The sequence below is a fragment of the Canis lupus genome, chromosome 3 (assembly GCF_048164855.1).
Source record: "Canis lupus baileyi chromosome 3, mCanLup2.hap1, whole genome shotgun sequence".
Lineage (NCBI taxonomy): Eukaryota > Metazoa > Chordata > Mammalia > Carnivora > Canidae > Canis > Canis lupus.
The window spans coordinates 30,678,461-30,695,201 of NC_132840.1; the positions used below are offsets into that span (position 1 = coordinate 30,678,461).

The 16,741-nt window shown below is 57.1% G+C and overlaps 1 protein-coding gene across 3 annotated transcripts; it reads right to left on the reverse strand.

Moving 5' to 3' along the window:
- Nucleotides 1-687: 687 nt before the first annotated feature.
- On the reverse strand, nt 688-15,592 carry CCDC27 (coiled-coil domain containing 27). 3 transcript variants are annotated; one of them, XM_072819949.1, is made up of 12 exons: nt 15,222-15,592; nt 14,622-14,754; nt 12,932-13,030; nt 12,223-12,380; nt 9,386-9,547; nt 8,306-8,385; nt 7,596-7,978; nt 7,309-7,439; nt 4,988-5,065; nt 4,476-4,688; nt 2,229-2,333; nt 688-909 (listed from the first exon to the last, which is right to left on the reverse strand). In XM_072819949.1, exons 1-12 carry the CDS (start codon nt 15,405-15,407, stop codon nt 784-786), a joined length of 1,854 nt encoding a protein of 617 aa, XP_072676050.1. In that variant the 5' UTR covers nt 15,408-15,592; the 3' UTR covers nt 688-783. The 3 variants fall into 3 exon arrangements, with proteins under 3 accessions (XP_072676050.1, XP_072676051.1, XP_072676052.1); XM_072819950.1 differs by having other exon boundaries at nt 4,602-4,688; nt 15,222-15,591; XM_072819951.1 differs by lacking the exons at nt 14,622-14,754; nt 15,222-15,592 and adding an exon at nt 14,330-14,460.
- Between the last annotated feature and the right edge of the window lie 1,149 nt (nt 15,593-16,741).

Below are 16,741 nucleotides of genomic sequence, written 5' to 3' on the forward strand. Positions count from 1 at the left end.
AGGGATCGTAGAGGAAAGAGGACCGCGGGGGCAGCAGGACCCTCGGGGGTCCCAGGGGTGAGAGGGCCAGGTCCACTCCTAGAGGGCGCAGGTGCCGGGCCCTGGAGCCTCGGGGCGCGCCTGGGTCTGTACAGAGAGGCGGAGGCGAGGTGGCCCAAGGGGGCGCCCCTCGGGAGCCTGAGCGGAGTTCCTGGCTCAGCTCCTCCAGCGCCCTCCGTGGGGGGTGGAGGTGCCGAGCGCGGCGCAGGAGAGTCCAGCTGCGCGCACAGGTGGAGGGAGGGTGGAGGGCGAAGTCAGGACGCCGTTGCCGGGTGCCTGCATTCAGCCTGCGAGCTGCGGGACCGGGGTAGGCTGCGCAGATGAGGGGTCCTGCCCCCTGGAGCTTTCACTCTGCAGCCATGGAGGGAACAGTAGAAAACCGCCTCCACCTTCTTCCAAAGGGGTCGCAGCAAGAAAGCAGCGCCCCAGCCAGGGGAGCCCCCACCTCCCAGGTTTGTGCTGCAGCAGGTGGAAGGAAGGACCAGGGCGGGCTGAACAGGAGTGTATGGGCACCCAGGCTCCAGCCTCCCAGCCTGGCAGCCATGCTCCGTATGGGAGTCTTCCCAGGAAGGAGCCAGGGGTGCAGGCGGAGGCTGTGGTTGTAGCCCAAGGCCCACGAGTCCCGGGGAAGGAAAAGCTGAGCCCATGGCCAACAGCAGAGTTTAATTCTAAAACACAGGGGGTGGCCCCCTGAGCTGGGTGCCGGCCTCCACTGGGCCGCGGTTCCGGGGGCACCGTCGGGGTCTACTTGGAGGGTAGCTTCTTGGACTTGCTTGAGGAAGATAAAGCCTCGGCCTGCTGCAGCGGAGGCACTCGGACACCTTTCTGTTTCAGCTGATTATAGTAGTCGGCTCTTTCTGTAATGATCCTCTGGAACAGAAGCCTGTGGCTGTGGGGACCTCTCCTCCCCCAGAGGGTGCTGGCAGCAGGGTGTGCGGTGAATGGGCTGAGGTGGGGTGGGGTAGCTCTGGGCTGGAAACACCCCCAGCACTGCTGACCCAGCCCGGGAGGTGAAGCCACAGGCCATAGGACGCAGAGTTGGGAAGAGATGCCCGCCACATCTCAGAGATACACCTGTCCCCTGAAGCAGCACTAACTACATCTCTTATGTCCTCTGAGAATTTCAAGCAACCCAGACCAAGAGACCTCAGAAGCCATCCAGTCTGTCCCTCAAGTCCCTTCTGTCCTGCACACAGGGAGGTGGCCTGCCACCTCCCTCACCTCTCCTGCTTTGGCACATCACTGTCTTGTGTGCCGCACTGGCCCAGGAGAGGGGTTCCTTCCTGGCTCCTGAGTGGTATTGATGACCTCTCCCATCCCCCTTCCCATTCCTCCCTCCTTCCTCTCCCCCACACCCAGCAACAGGAGCTAGGCTGCAGAGCCGTCTCCCCAGGCCCTCCTGCAGCCCACCCTCCAGGACTGTTGCCACCCTCCAGGGGCACTACTGACCCGGGACCCCCCCACAACATAGAGGAAAGAAATCAGGTCTTTGGGACATGTGGACACTGCAAGATCACAGGCAGCTGCTGGGGCGGAGGGCCATGCACAGGAGGCTTGGGGCATGGGGACAGAAGCAGCCCCTAGTGAGAAGTCCATATGGCCTTGCATAGAGCAGGGATAGTCAGGAGCTCTTCTCCCAGCCCTGTTGCCACCATGTCTGTGTGCAGAGAGAGGCTTGCCGCTCAGTGAACTCAAGTGACCAGCCTGTAGCTTCTCAGCCAAGGCCCACAGGGATAACGACATGACCCTGCCAGCCCAAAGCCTGCACTATTTCTCCCGCACCCCCGTCCCTGGGATGCCTCTGCTTGAGGTCAGCAAGACGACAAGTCACACCAAAGCACCAAGAAGCATCCCCACAGAGGCTGAGCTGGACAGAGTCTGGGGGAGTCTCCTGCTGCTGGACAATCTCCAAGACCCCAACAGCACCCTAGAGATGAATGCTGAGAGCAGCCTAGCTTTGCCAGGTGTCCAGCATCACCACCTTTTCGGGACATCTGGCCCCCTCTGCCTGAGTAGAGAGCAAGGATGATTCCAGGGTCCCAGTGGAAGAGTGACACGGCCAGGACAAGAATGGGGATCCCCAGCATCCATGCAGCTCCCCACCCCCCAGCCCCTGGGCTGCACATCAGCACACTCTTGCCTAGAGACACAGCCTCAGGGACGAGGAGGCATCCCAGCACTGGAGATACCTGCAAGGCTTCTAGAATGTCGTTGTCCGAGATCTCAGTGGCAAAGGACTTGCCCCCGGAGGTGCTGAAGGTAGCCTGGATGATCTTGTTTCTCAGTCTTTCAAGCTGTGAGCAAAGGGAAGGAGGGGGCACATCACACCCACCCGAGTGGAGCTTTCCGGAAGGTAGGTCTGTCCTCACATTTCACAGCTTTAGGAACTGGACATGGTTGAAGAGGCCAGCTGGTCTGCCTGTGAGCTAGAAGGTGCCAGATCAAAACCCAGGCCCAGGGCGGCCTGACACCCAGGCTTTAAGTCGCTCCACTCTTTTTTTTTTTTTTAATTGAAAAAGTAAAACCTGCACATGGTTTAAGAAAGGAAAAATAGTACAAGGGCTCCGAACAATCCCACAGGCTATTCCCCCTTCCCCAAGGTCCCCTCCTGACTCCAGGGGAGACTCCCAATGCCCGAGGAGCACCCTGCATGCTTCTCAGCCCCTCCGGTTAGCACTGGGGGGAACACCTGCAGGCCCCGCCCGGTCGCACCCCCAGCCCTTCTTCCTTTTCTTGTAATGGCTGTTTGCATGAACCAGGTGTTAACTAGGATGGAGTTCAGGCTGTCTAGTCTTGCTGTCATCGGCATCATAGTGTGTGTGTGTGTGTGTGTGTGTGTGTGTGCGCGCGCGCAGGACCCCAAGAGCACTCAGACGGGTCCCCCCAGTCATGGTGGCTGCTCAGCACAGCTCCTCACCCTGTGTCCAGGAGCCCTGATGATGCAGGAGTACCGGGTGAGAGCCAGCCGAAAGAGAGTTTGCATTGCCTAAAAAGGGCTGCAGGCTTGTCCACTTTGCCTCTGAGACAGTGTTTAAGTGACAGAGGGGATGTTAGGAGCTCTTGACCTTGGGTGGGGAGGGGGCTTCCTTTCTTTCCCATGTGGATTTTTTTTTTTTTTAGGTATTTATTTATTTATTTATGATAGTCACACACACAGAGAGAGAGGCAGAGACACAGGCAGAGGGAGAAGCAGGCTCCATGCACCGGGAGCCCGACGTGGGATTCGATCCCGGGTCTCCAGGATCGCGCCCTGGGCCAAAGGCAGGCGCCAAACCGCTGTGCCATCCAGGGATCCCCCCATGTGGATTGATGCCCGCTCTTTGCCAGATACTGTACTGGGTGTAGGGGTCACTGAGGGAACAGATGGTGAGGGGGGGCTCGCCCCCCCTGGAGGTGGTCCTGGAGGTGACCCCGGCTGGATAAGGGATGGCGATCACCTGGGGAGTCTGGCCACAGGGCCCCACACCCCGGCTGACTCAGACGTCACTCACGGTGCTCGGCACCTCTTCCTGCGGACCCCAGACCCTCCCAGACTTTCCCAGTACAGCATTCCAGACAAGAGTCACCCAGCTACCGATATACCATCACCGGCTAACGCTCCAGCTGCGTGTATTGCGGGATCCGAAACACAGCTTTATGCAAGAGAACAGGTGAAGGGCCCCCGGCGACACTGCCGAGCCATCCAGCAGGAGGCTGGCACCCGGGGGAGGAGAACACTCCTGGACACAGCAGGGCTCTGGGTGGGTGGGGAAGGTGCTCTGTCAAAAGCCTACATGCACAGGACCTTTCTTTTTGCTGGTTTTGGGATTTGGAATCAGGATGGCTCTTTGCTGATTTCCTTTCTGGCCTGCGTACCTCAGCAGAGGGCACCTCGGCCTCCCCCTGGGCCATAGCTCACGTGCAGCATCGGGGGGTCAGATGTGGGATCCGGCTCTTCACATCCCAGCACCAGCCCTACCAAGCTCTGCAGCCTCAGGCAGGTTATTTTGCTCCCTTGGGCTGCAAGCGCTTTATGTGTCCAGTGAGGATGCTAAGAACACCTGCTTCGTAGCTTTGTTCAGGATGTTAGGGGACTTCACTGAGCAGTTTAGAACAGTGCTGGACCCGCACAAGCACCCGGAAATTGTAAATGGATGGCACTCTTACTGTCATACCCCCGGCCTGGAGCTCTCCTTCCTGGCCGGCTGTCCAAAGCCTTGTGCCCCTTCACAGCACAAGCCATACATGGAGCCAACGAGGCCACTCCGCCCTGGGGGCTCCCTCCTGCCACCCTGGCCAAAGTGTGCAAGCCCCATCACACCTTTGCCCTCTCTGCCACTGTTTCTGGAGCGTCAACTCTGTGCCAGGGGCAGGGATACCAGGGAAATGAGCCTCAGACCCTGTCTGCCTCCGTCGGCCGTGGGCGAGGGCGCTGGCGCTCTGCACCTGGGGCCTACCCGGGACTGGGCGCTCTCCAGGGCCACGCGCGCCTGCTGCTCCGCCTGCTGGATCATCTCATTCTTGCTCAACATCTCCTCCTGCAGCCACTTGCGTCTCTGCAGGTGGTTCTGGTTCTGGCTCACCTGGGCCTGCAGCTCGCTGACTTTGGCGTCGAACTCCGAGATGGTGTGTTCCTGCTTCGCGAGTTTGCTCTGCAGCTCGGACACTTGCTGCAGGGGAACCGGGGATGGTAGGCGAGTAGGCCCACCTGGCCCAAACGGGTTGCCCCGCTCCCCGCCCCTTCTCCCCTCCTGAAGTCAGCCAACTCTCATGGGGTCGAGTCTGATCGCCAACAATGGCACGAGGCCTCTGTGTGCAGGTGCTCCTGCAATTGGTGGACAGGGTGCTGCCTGAGGTAGGGGGGCCTGACTCACTGTGGAGGGGTTCTCCAGCTCATCTTCCCCACACTGTCAGGACTTAGAGCAAGAACAGCCATCTGGCTGACAGTTTAACCATGCCTGGCGGTCACCTGGCGGAGAAGAAGATTGTCCTTCTCGATGACGCCCATCATCTCTTCATGCTTCTTGTCTTCCCTGAGGTTCGAGAACTGGAAGGCAGACAGGCAGTTGGCTCAGGAGGTCGGGGGCAAGAGGACAGACCGAGCAGCTCTTCCACCTGAACCTCAGTAAGATGAAAGCAGTGGGACTTCTGCAGAGGACAAGAAGGGGGAAGACGGCACCCCCATGGGGCACTGGAAAGCAGGGCCAGCAACAGGGGCATGGAGAACAAGCCCAGCTCACTCTTCAGAGTCCCTAAATCTCAGAAATTGGTGCTGTGGGTTCTTCTGGATCTGGAGCCTGATGTGGGAAGGATCGGCGGAGGATTTCTCAGAAACTGAGAGCCGCAGACCAGTCCTCACCCTCAAGCAGCCAGGACCCTGCTCCTTGTCCACCTGCCAGACTGGATGTCAGGGACACCGCAGAGAGTCTCTGGCTGGAGATGTGCCAGGCGCAGTGGAGTGGGGAGACCCCAGGCTCCAGATGCAGGATGCGGGTCCCCAGTGGGGATGCCCCAACCGTCTTCCCAGCTTGGCTCCCAGAACACAGGCAGCAAGGCCTTTATATTCCAGGGAAGAAACTTCTAGGTTCCCAGATTCCAGGGCAACCTGACCTAACACGAGGACCTCCAAACACTCAGCTAAAGTACCCACACATACCCCATATGCTCAGAGCCGTGCTCGGCTCTCATGCTGGAGCGAAACTCTCTTGTGACAGAGACTAAAACAAAGGGACCCAGGGCCCTTGCAGGAGATCACAAAGGTGTAGGAAGTTAAGCCCAGAGATGGTAAGTGTTCCATGGGGTAGGCAAGACACCGAACCATGAAATAAAAGACAAAAGGACGTTCAGAGAATAAGAGTGATCGCGGAAGCCATAGCGTGACAAAGGCAGAGGCAGGAGGTGGCTGTGGCTAACGTGACCAGCATGTGGACAGTAGAGCAAAACTACAGGGAGATGGCGAGCAGGGGAGTGCACAGCAAGAGGAGGAGGAACAGGGGCCTGGTGATGCCAGGGGGAGAATTCAGGAAACAAGATGAAGGACAAATGTCCCCATTTGGGCCCTCAGAGCCCAGAACAGGCAATAGTCCTGAACTAGCACCACTCTGCAAACACCGGGGACACCGGGGACAAAGACGGCACTCGGCGGTTTTCCAAAGAGGCAGCAGTGCACCCAGACCCGGATCCCAGGCAGGCGAGAGCCAGGAATGTGCAGGGCTTCCCTCCAGCAGCCTTGGCCACTTGGGTCCATGGCAGCGCCCTCACTGCTCTCCTGGCTGCAGTTTGGCTCCAACGAAGTTTTTTTTTTTTTCTTCTTTTTTTAAGATTTTATTTATTTGACAGAGAGAGAGAGAGAGAGAGAGTGAGCACAAGCAGGGGGAGGGGCAGAGGGAGAGGAAGAAGCGGACTCCCCGCTGAGCAGAGAGCCCGACCTGTGACTCTATCCCAGGACCCTAAGATCATGGCCTGAGCCAAATACAGACACTTCACTGGCTGAGCTGCCCAGGCACCCTGTTCCACACAAATTCTATCGAGATGTAGAATTAGGACATTAGCAGAATACAATGTCCCCCCAAATTTACACCCACTCATTTTTTTATCAGAAGACTACTGCAGGATGCACTCCAGTGAAAACACGGGAGTGGATCAGAAAAGAGAAGGAATCTTAATCCTTTTGGCCAAAACCCATGTTTGAGTCCCCGGTGGGCATAAGCTGCTGATAACTATAGCCCGACCACCTCGTTGTGATGGGATGGTGCTGGCAGGAGGTGGATATCCCGTGCTGGGGGCCCCAAGCCAAGGGTGGGAGGGTGTGAAAGAGGGAAGCGCTAGCTAATGAGACGATGGAGAAAAATCCAGAACAGGCGTTAGGAGCCTGCCATCTGGAGACCTGCAGAGTGATTCCCAAAGAAGAGTCGAAAGCGGTTGCCCTGGGAGCCAGGCACACATGTAGGAGGAGAGTGGGACATGCCCCTGTTTGCAACAAGCCTGTGGGACTATTTGGTTCTTTAGGCTACGTGCGTGAAAATCTTAGCAAGAGGTGGGCTCGGCGGACTGGTGGCCTCCCTAAGTGTGTGTGCTCAGCCCTGGGACCTGAGGACCCAGGGACGCTGGAGAAGTGGCCAGGAGCCACGCAGCTCCAGGAGGATGGTGAGGGCCAGCAGGCAGTGCAGGGCCATGGGGCATGCTGTGACCCGGGACCAGCCCCCCCGGGCTCCCGTCTCCCACTCCACGTGCCCAGCAGTGGGACGGGAGGGGCTGCTGGCACCCGCCGCGTGACAGGGGCATGGCCACCTTGTTGGACATGGCCTGTAACTGGTCCTTCCGCTCCCGGAGCTCCTTCTGCAAGGTGTTGTTCTCCGTGTTCACCTGCTGCAGTTGGGACTCCTGGAAATCCACTTGGCGTTGTAAAGACGTGATGGTCCCTGTGTGAGCACGGGATGGGGGGAGCGGGCAGTGCACTGGGAGGCCAGGACAAGGGACTCTGTGGCCCCAGCTGTAGGCTGCAGCCTCCTGCCCCAAGTCCCTTGGTCCCCTGGGCCACCTGCTCTCCTGTGGCTCCTGGGTCCCCAGCGCCCCACCTGTTGCAAGTGAGTATCTGGTCCTGGTGATCTCCAGTTCTGTCTGGAACTCTTGGAACACTTGCTCGTACTCCTCCAGCTGTGCTATCAGCTCCTGCTCGAAGGCCTCTTCCAGGGAGCGGGAACTCCTCCTGCACTGGTCCTCGTCCTCCTGTACCTCCTTCTCCTCCTCCTGCTCTACCTCCCCCTCCTCTTCTTCCTCCTCCTCCTCCAGCAGCTCCTGCTCCTCACCCCCCATCCTGTCTGCTGGGCCCTTCCCTTCCTTGTCCACAGCCTCCTCAGCCTCCCTGTGCGCAGCCTCTTCTTCATTGCCAACGCCTTCCAGGTCTTTGCCTCTGCTGATCATGGTATACTCCTCCTGGAGCTGGGAGAGGGTTGGGGTCCTGGGCGGGAGTGCAGGAGGAGGAAACACACTAGCAGTGGGGACACTGCCTCTAGCAGCTGTGACAGCCCCCAGCCTCACAGGTCTCAGGAGACCACAACTGCCTGGCACCCCTGGGGCAGTGGAGTGGGAGTCGCTTCTCCAGGAGCTGCCCTGCCACCCTGTACCTGCTCCCCTCACATGGGGTTGAGGGCCTACAACTTGGGAAAGGCCACCAGGGCAGGGCTGCAGGTAGGACATTATGGCCTGGGCAGTACCCGGCAGCCCTGGAGAGGGGGAGCCCAGGGCCAAGCCTGCCCGCTCAGTATCCTGGTCAGCCCGCACCTGCCTCCAGCGCTGCAGCTCCTCCTCATCTCTGAAGAAGGTTTTCAGGATGCTCATCCTCCCCAGGGGCTTTGGCACAGGCTCCTGTAAGTGGGCCACTCCTGTAAGCCTCAGGGATTCAGACTGCACCCTCAGCTGCCCCCAGAGATGTGCTGAGACCTGCCCTTCTGGAAGGGGACAGCCACCTCTCCATGTTGCAGTGGAGAGGGGGACCCAGTGTCTTCCTGCCAAGGGTTCCGTGTCGGTGAGAAGGGGGCAGTGACCTGCAGATGGGCGGCCCTGGGGGGATGGTGACCTGCAGATGGGTGGCCCTGGGGGGACGGTGACCTGCACAGGGCAGCCCTGGGAATAGCTTGGTTTCGGACTCTCCTGGCCCAGCCCCAGCAAGTGGACTTGCAGCAATGGGCACACCTGCTTTGTTCCAAGAATGGAGGACCAGCCTGCCATGCCTACGGTGATGTCACTGCAGGCCCACTGTGGGCCCACAAATCTCTAACAGCCCCTGGGAGGCCAGGGAATAGGGAAGGCAAGCTGATGCCCCCAGGCTTCTTCAGATTCCCTCTGCCCCTGCCTGCTGGCACCGCAATATCCATTTCTAGGCAGTGTTCTCTGGTGGCATCTTGGGGCCACCCCTGTGCCCTACCAGGACCTGCCTCATTCAATCCTCTGCCCAGACCTGGGGAGGGGTGGCATTCCCCTCCTGGCTTTATAGGCAAGGACACTGAACATCCTGTGGCCAGAAAGATCAGGCTAATCCAAGCCACCATGCCCACTGGGCCCACAGTGAGGCCAGGTCTGGAGCCTCCCTTCCATCCTACAGGATTTCAGAGGAGCTGGCCCTCATCTTCCAGGTAAGGACACTGAGTCCAGAGTATGACATGACCTGTCCCAGGTGGGAAAGCAAGCCAGCAGCAAAGCACAGGGGTCTAGATGTCCAGCTCACAGCTCTTTTTCTGGGCTGAGGTCCCACGAGGATGTGGATGATGGGGCATTTGTCAGGGGCCCAAGGGCCACCAGGAACTTTGGACGCATTGGATGCAGAGCCTGTGACAAGGGCCCCACTCACTTTCATGCCCTGGCTCACCCACATCTCTGGGCCTTTGCTCTTGAGGAGGTACTTTAGCTGCTTCTTCAAGGCCTCCTTCTCCTCCTGGAGGGCCAGGACCTCCTCATCTCTCTTCTGAAGTAGCACCTCCAGCTCCGACAGGCGCTGCACTTCCTCCCCCAGCATGAGCAGGCAGTGATCCTGGGCACAAAAGCACGGGCGGCCCCTGGGTGCCACGCAGGCTCCTTCCTGACCCACCCTCTCCACCTGGTGCCTGTGGAGCGGGGGCTTCAAGCCCAGGAGGAGCAGACTAGCTGTCCTGGGACCCTGAAATCCCAGCCACTCCCACCAGAGGGCAGGCCCCAAATCCTTACTGGGGAGGTTCCTGGAAGCCTCCCTGTCAGGCCCAGTCTTGGCCGGCGCCCCCACACCCGCCAGCTGCAGCAAGGGACACCATCATTCCATGCTGCCCCACAACGAACCAGAAGCACGCCCCAAGAGCCACCCCAGAGCTTGTCAGGGAGTGAAGCCCTCTGCCCCTCCACCATCCATGCTCAAACTATCTGTGCCCTCGCTTACTCAGGGTTGGAGATGAATACCCATGTTCTTGGATAAATGGAAACCGAAGACGTTGCCCTGAACAGCTCTGAATTGGGAGCAGCAGTAAAGGAAGCCCTGGGGACCCGGGGGCCTGGGGGGAAGGGTCCCAGCGCAATCCCAGGGAGAAAGGAACATAAGTAGGATGTTTTCCAAATGTTTAGAATTTAAGTGCCAGGCCTCTGCGTAGCCCATAAAACAAAGAAGCAGAAGGCACAAAGGAAGTTAAAAAACATTTTAAGCGGAATGATAATGAACATCATCAAGACATATCAGGACTTGTAGGGGCGAAGCCGAAGCTGTGGTGGGGACAGATGCACAGCCTCCCGTGCACGGACTGGAGCTGGAGCGAGCAAGGAAGCCAACATCTAGGCAACCATAGAAGGGCTCCAGGAAAGAGCTGCAGGCTACGGTGGGAGGAGGGAATGACAAGGATGAAAGGATGAGAATGTGGAGGACCAGCCGGAAACAGGGGAGAGGAAGGGGAAGGTGCAGCGTGGGGAGGCAGGGCAGTTCTCAAGGGTCCCTGTCACTGCAGATGGTCCTCCTGCTTCCAGGGGAGAAGCGCTCCCTATGCCAGCTCAGACCAGGTGGAGATGAGACAAGGAGAACCCTAAGGACACCTTCCAAGCCCCTGGAGCCAGCCAAGCCTGCAGCCCTTCCTCTGGCCACTTCACACATGAGTGCTTTCTCCTTCCCACGGTTGGTATAAATGAAAACACTGCAGAGAATATCCTTTTACACAGATCTGTGTGGCTCTACCTGACTACATCCTCAGGCTTTCCCTGACGTGGAACTGCTTTCCCTAAAGTGGTCACAGGATATTGACACATTTAAAATCGTGAAAATGTGGAGGCAGAGTGTCAGGAGGTAAAAGTAAAACGAAGATTCGTGCAGCCACGCTATCAGGGTTTTGTGTTCCCACCAGCTGCCCAACACTTTATGGTGCTCATTTCCATGACTGTCATTAAAGACTCACCACCAACAACGGAAGGTGATTCTAAGAAAAGAGAGAGAGAGAGAGAGAAAGAGAAAAAGTACAAGGAAGCACTGTCCAGAATGGAAGGGAGGCTCTCGCTCCTGCGGAATCTCCTACAGAAATTAGAGGGGGATTCGGAGACCATTAAGCACAGGATCAGGCTAACAAATCTGAAAATGTACATGAAGCAGAGGCATTCCTCGCAGAACATAGCCTATCCAAACTGACACAAGAGGGAGGAGAAAATCGGAATATCTTTCAAGGAAGCAAATTTCCTATTTGGAAAACCTCCCCCGTGAGGACTCTCTGGACACACGACTTCCTTCTGTGATGAATTCTTCACCAGTCTCATGCAGACTCTTCCAGAGAACAGAAGAGCAGAGAGAAAAATGCCTCTCAACTTTTTGATTGTTTGTTTTGAGGCCAGAATTACTCTGACCCCAAAAGCAAACAAGGGAATTACAGACAGGTAAACTCTCACAAACAAAGATGCACAGAGTGACATCATAAGGAATCAGCTCGTAGGTAGGCCCTTACACACCAAGCTGATTATTGCTATTGTTTTTTAGAGATTTTATGTATTTATTTGTCAGAAAGAGTGTGGGAGCAGAGCAGAGGGAGCAGAGGGAGAGGGAGATGCAGACTCCCCACTGAGCAGGGAACCCGATGCAGGACTCGATCCCAGGACCCCAAGATCCTGAGCCAAAGGCAGATGCTTAAACAACTGAGCCACTCAGATGCCCCTGATTATTACTATTTTTTTTAAAGATTTTATTTATGTATTCATGAGAGACAGACAGAGAGAGAGAGAGGAAGGGAAAGAGGCAGAGACACAGGCAGAGGGAGAAGCAGGCTCCATGCAGGGAGCCCGATGTGGGACTCGATCCAGGGTCTCCAGGATCAGGCCCTGGGCTGAAGGCAGCGCTAAACTGCTGAGCCACCTGGGCTGCCCTGATTATTACTATTTTTAAGAATATATTCTCTCAAGTGGGAATAGTGGTATGTGGATGGTTAAGGTTATGATACGTGTGATGAGCTGCAAGCCAGGGAAGCAATGCCAGCTTAAACCACCAGCCACTGGGATGCAGGTGCACAGGGGTCAGAAATTCTTGAAAGCTCTGATTTATGGAGGAAGCCCAAGGAGGGTTCTGGGGGTCAGTTTTGGTCGCATCTGGGGATCTGCTTGGATGGCTAACCAGATGCCCGACAAGAGCCCTCGGGGCTGGCCTGGCCCTCCTCTGGGGCTGGGTGTCAGGTCCAGGCTCTCTGCCTGGGGCTCCATGCACACACACGGTCGTACCTTCTCATGAATGACCGAGATGTACCAGGGTAGCCGTTTGTTCGGGTGGCTCTGTGCCAGGACTGGGCTGCTGGAGACCGGGCTTATGGTCTGGGATTCACTCCTCTTCCACAAGTAGTTGAACTCACAGGCACTCTTACTAAATGGAAGGGGGCACCCTGTGGAGATGCAGCGGGGAGTCAGACTCATCTCAAGTGCTGGGCCGCCCTGGGGCCTTCCATGAGAGTGTCACCTTGTAGGGACCCCCTTTGCTGCCCAGCCATGCTCCTCCAAGCCGCCTAGCTCTGACCGCCATTGGCCATCCCTCCCCACCTGCCAGCGTGTGTGTTGAAGAAATGGAGAAAAATCATCATAGTAGCCCTTGGAGATTCCCAGACACCAGGTGGCACGGATGCCACCATGCACCAGGTGGCCCGGACATCTGCGAGGGGTTTCCTCGCGTCCAGACAAAGGAGATCTCTGTATGCAGAGATCAACTTTAGATAAACCTAAGTTAGTATATTCATGCGTGGGAACAGGGTGTTCTGCCCAAGGAGGGATCTGTCCCGTGTAAGGGGCAGAGGGCCGAGCAGGTGGTCCTGGGAAGGAGGGTCTCATGAAGCATGATCAAGGAGCCCTGGGCGGGGCGGGGGGAGGAAGGGGCACCAGCAGGTGAAGGCAGAGGCCTCAGAGCTGGGGTGCCAGGGAGAGGACCCCAGGGGTATCTTACCCCTGTGCCAGCCGGCCTTGCCCTCACTGTCCACCTTCATGTCCGAGCCCTGCTGGACAACGCACAAGTCCTCGGGCAACTCGGCTGAGGTGGCTGAGCCTGCAGGATGTTAAAAATGTCAGCTGATGACAGCTAAGGCCACATCTTCCCAAGACCTCCCTGCATTGATGGGACTATCATTTCATTTCTTTTTTTTTTTTTTTAAGATTTAATTGATTTATTCATGAGAGACACAGAGAGAGAGACAGGCAGAAATACAGGCAGAGGGAGAAGCAGGCTCCATGTAGGGATCCCGACGTGGGACTCAATCCCGGGTCTCCAGGATCACACTCTGAGCCAAAGGCAAATGCTCAACTGCTGAGCCATCCAGGTGTCCCTTATTTCTTTTTAAACTTCAGGTCGGGGCAGCCCGGATGGCTCAGGGGTTTAGCACCGCCTTCGGCCCAGGATTGTGTCCCACGTCGGGCTCCCTGCATGGAGCCTGCTTCTCCCTCTGCCTGTGTCTCTGCCTCTCTCTCTCTCTCTGGGTCTCTTATGAATAAATAAAATCTTTATAAAAAAAATAAACTTCAGGGATCCCTGGGTGGCGCAGCGGTTTGGTGCCTGCCTTTGGCCCAGGGCGCGATCCTGGAGACCCGGGATCGAATCCCACGTCGGGCTCCCGGTGCATGGAGCCTGCTTCTCCCTCTGCCTATGTCTCTGCCTCTCTCTCTCTCTCTCTCTGTGTGACTATCATAAATAAATTAAAAAATTAAAAAAAATAAATAAACTTCAGGTCGGATTAAAGGTGACTTTTGTCGTATGGATGTATGGGATCAAACCTGGGACCGAATTGAAATGCATGTCTCTTCCCCTGCTGGCCCATTGGTGTGCCCACCCGGAACAGACCAGGTGCAAGTCCATCTCTGCATAGTGGTGCATTCCCTTCCCTGGAAGGACACATCCCCATCTGTAAAAATGGCTCAGCCTTAAGTCTCCAAGAGACCCCTCTGCCCTGAGGGGCAGATCCTGTTTCCCCTAAGTCGTCAGGAATAAGGCCGGTGGCGGGAGCTCTATGAGCAGAATGCAGGATGCAGGGCCCATCTCAGCCCTGCCCAGAATTCACGGACCTGGAGCACTGGCTGCTCTCTGAGGGGACCTTAGGACCTACATGGGTGGGGGCTCCCGCTTCTGATGTGAACAAGGCCCCCATTGCTAGCCACAAGCACGAAGCTTCCATCTCCCTGTCCCTAAGGACAGCATCACATGTGGGTTCATGGAGGTGGCACAAGCCCAGCAATTGCAAGATCTAGGGCACAGCCTGGTCTGGCTAGGGGCCCCCGGGGACTGCTGAGTGACTGACTGGCTGCCCTCTCCAAGCCTCCTGCTCTCCCGGGTCAGAACAAAAATGGTTCCTACCTTTGGCCTTATGACCTCTTTCCTGCAGCTTTCAGAATTTTGAACCTTTTCTCCGGCCCCTGCCCCTAACCCTACAGAGTCAGGTGGATGAGACAAGAGAAAAGCAAGAAGGCTTTTCCTTGCCTCCCTCCCAGCTGGCCCTGCTACGAGTACGAGCAGGTGCTCCTGCCCACACACCGTGCACGGCCCACGCTGGCATCACTCCAGCTGACAGGTGCTGGGAAGGTGGCCCCACTCCTCCAGGCCAGGAGGTGGTTTTCACGTGGGGGCCCCCCTCGTGGTTGGCTCTCACCATAATGAGACATGGACGTGGCCTTGGTGCTGAACTGAGGGCAGCCGGGGCGCGAGAGAAACATCTTTCTGAGCTCCTCCAGTTCGGCCATGAAGCTGGTGTCCCCAGGGCTAATGTCTTGCTTGGACTCACCCTGGTGCAGTGGACACAACAGGACACTGAGGGAAGAGCCCCTGGAAGCCACGTGCCCCAGCCCCAAGAACCTCAAGCTTCAGGACAGTTGTGAGCACCGATGGGAGCAGGCACTGGCGTCCACTTGGGCAGCCTCTGGGGAGCTGCACTCAGCTCTTCTGGCTCCCTGAGCCCCTGGTAGATTCAGGAACCTTCCAGCTGCGCTCTGCCTTCCTCCTCCCCTCCTCCCCCCACTCTGCTCCTTTCCTAGACACCCTCCCCACCACAGGGAGGCCTAGAGCTGATGGCCATCTCCCTCCCAGACTCCAGGGCTGCCAGTTCTCGGTGCTCCCAGCATCAGCCCGTCTTTGGCCATCACCAGAGCGTATTTGGAAGGCTGCGTCGACCGAGCAGGCCTTGAGGCCTTCTGCCAACGGGGAGACGTGGGCCGCCCCAAGTCATCCCTGTCTGGCTCCCGGGCCCTGGCACCTTCTGTCTATAGAAGTGGCTGATGGCCTGTGCTGACTTGCTGAGGCAGCGCTGCCTCCGGCGCAGTTTCCACTCCGGGACCTGGTTGTCCCGGCCAGCCATGCTCTGCAGGAGCATCAGCCCCTTCTCCATCAATTTGGGTGCCACGCTGCACTTCCTGGGCGAGCTGTCATCAACCGGCATCATCTGCAGGTTCGGCAGAGGGGCCTGGGCCGCCAGGTGAAGGATGCCTTGGACGGATGGCCGCCGTGGGCCTCTCTGTCTGGAGCAAGCTGCCGAGGGCGACAGGCACTCATGTGGGGGACCTGCTGCCTGGCCAAGCCCTGGACACAGCCAGCCCAGAAGCTCCACATCCTGTGGGATCCTGGGAGTGTGTATGGCATCACAGATGTCTCCATAGAAACCAGGCATGTATTTCCAGATGCCAATTGTACATTCCAGCATGACACATTCCTCTATGTCGTAGGAATTTAAAAAATAATCAAATGGAAAGGCTTGTCCCCCAAAAGTTAATCCGACACACAGCCTAGTGCTAGTTTGCTGGGAAGAACTGAGTCTCCAGGTCCACTCAGCCTTCCGACCCCGTGAGGTAGCTCTTCCCTCTGCAGCAGTGCACAGCCCATCCACGCACCTGTGGCACTGGTTTCCCTTGGGGTCAGCCATCTGCTGACCCCGGCAGTCTTGGGACTTCTGTCTTCTAAGTATTTGTCCACCTTGTTTCTTCATATCCATCCCTGATGCAATTGTCACCACTCGAATTTGTCACCCTTCCCTTGTAAGAAGCTCTCCCTGAGAAGAAATGTGTGGGAAATATCAGAAAGGGAGACAGAACATAAAGACTCCTAACTCTGGGAAACGAACTAGGGGTGGTGGAAGGGAGGAGGGCGGGGGGTGGGGGTGAATGGGTGACGGGCACTGAGGGGGGCACTTGAGGGGATGAGCACTGGGTGTTATGCTGTATGTTGGCAAACTGAACACCAATAAAAAACAAATTTATTATAAAAAAAAAGAAGCTCCCCCTGAATTTCTGTGACACACTCTTAATTGATATTCACACCCTCTAAATGCGTTTCAGCCCCGTACCCAGCAGCCCACCCACTCCCTCATCTGCACCTCCTCTTGTCCCAAAGCTGGGCTCTGTTATCACTGCCTGAAATATCTGGGCAAGCTGAGCACTGATATATTACCTGGTTGATCAAGGTGCCCCAACAGGTTCCCATAGGACCCCTGTCGTGGGTGTTGTTGTACTCACCCACTCACACGGCCACGCTCTGCACCTCCACATCATACGGTCCTTGATAACAGGATTTCTGCAATCCACCATGTCCCGGCAAATGTGTGAATTTGCCACCATGTAGTAAAAATTTGCTGTGGGTGCTGCCCTGGTCCTCCCCACAGATGGCCTCTGCCTGCAGTCCTACTCACATGCACGGGTGTGCACACACATATATGTGCACATGCAAAGTCCAGCCAGTTTTGGATGTGAAGCCACATTGGATTAGGACTGGACAGGAACAAGG

Coding starts and splice junctions, on each gene's coding strand:
- CCDC27 (XM_072819949.1), bottom strand. CDS start 15,407: ATGATGCCGGTTGATGACAGCTCGCCCAGGAAGTGCAGCGTGGCACCC. Junction 13,031..14,621: donor CACGTCCATGTCTCATTATG/GTGAGAGCCAAC, acceptor AACATCCTGCAG/GCTCAGCCACCTCAGCCGAG. Junction 4,689..4,987: donor ACAATCTTCTTCTCCGCCAG/GTGACCGCCAGG, acceptor GTTCCCCTGCAG/CAAGTGTCCGAGCTGCAGAG.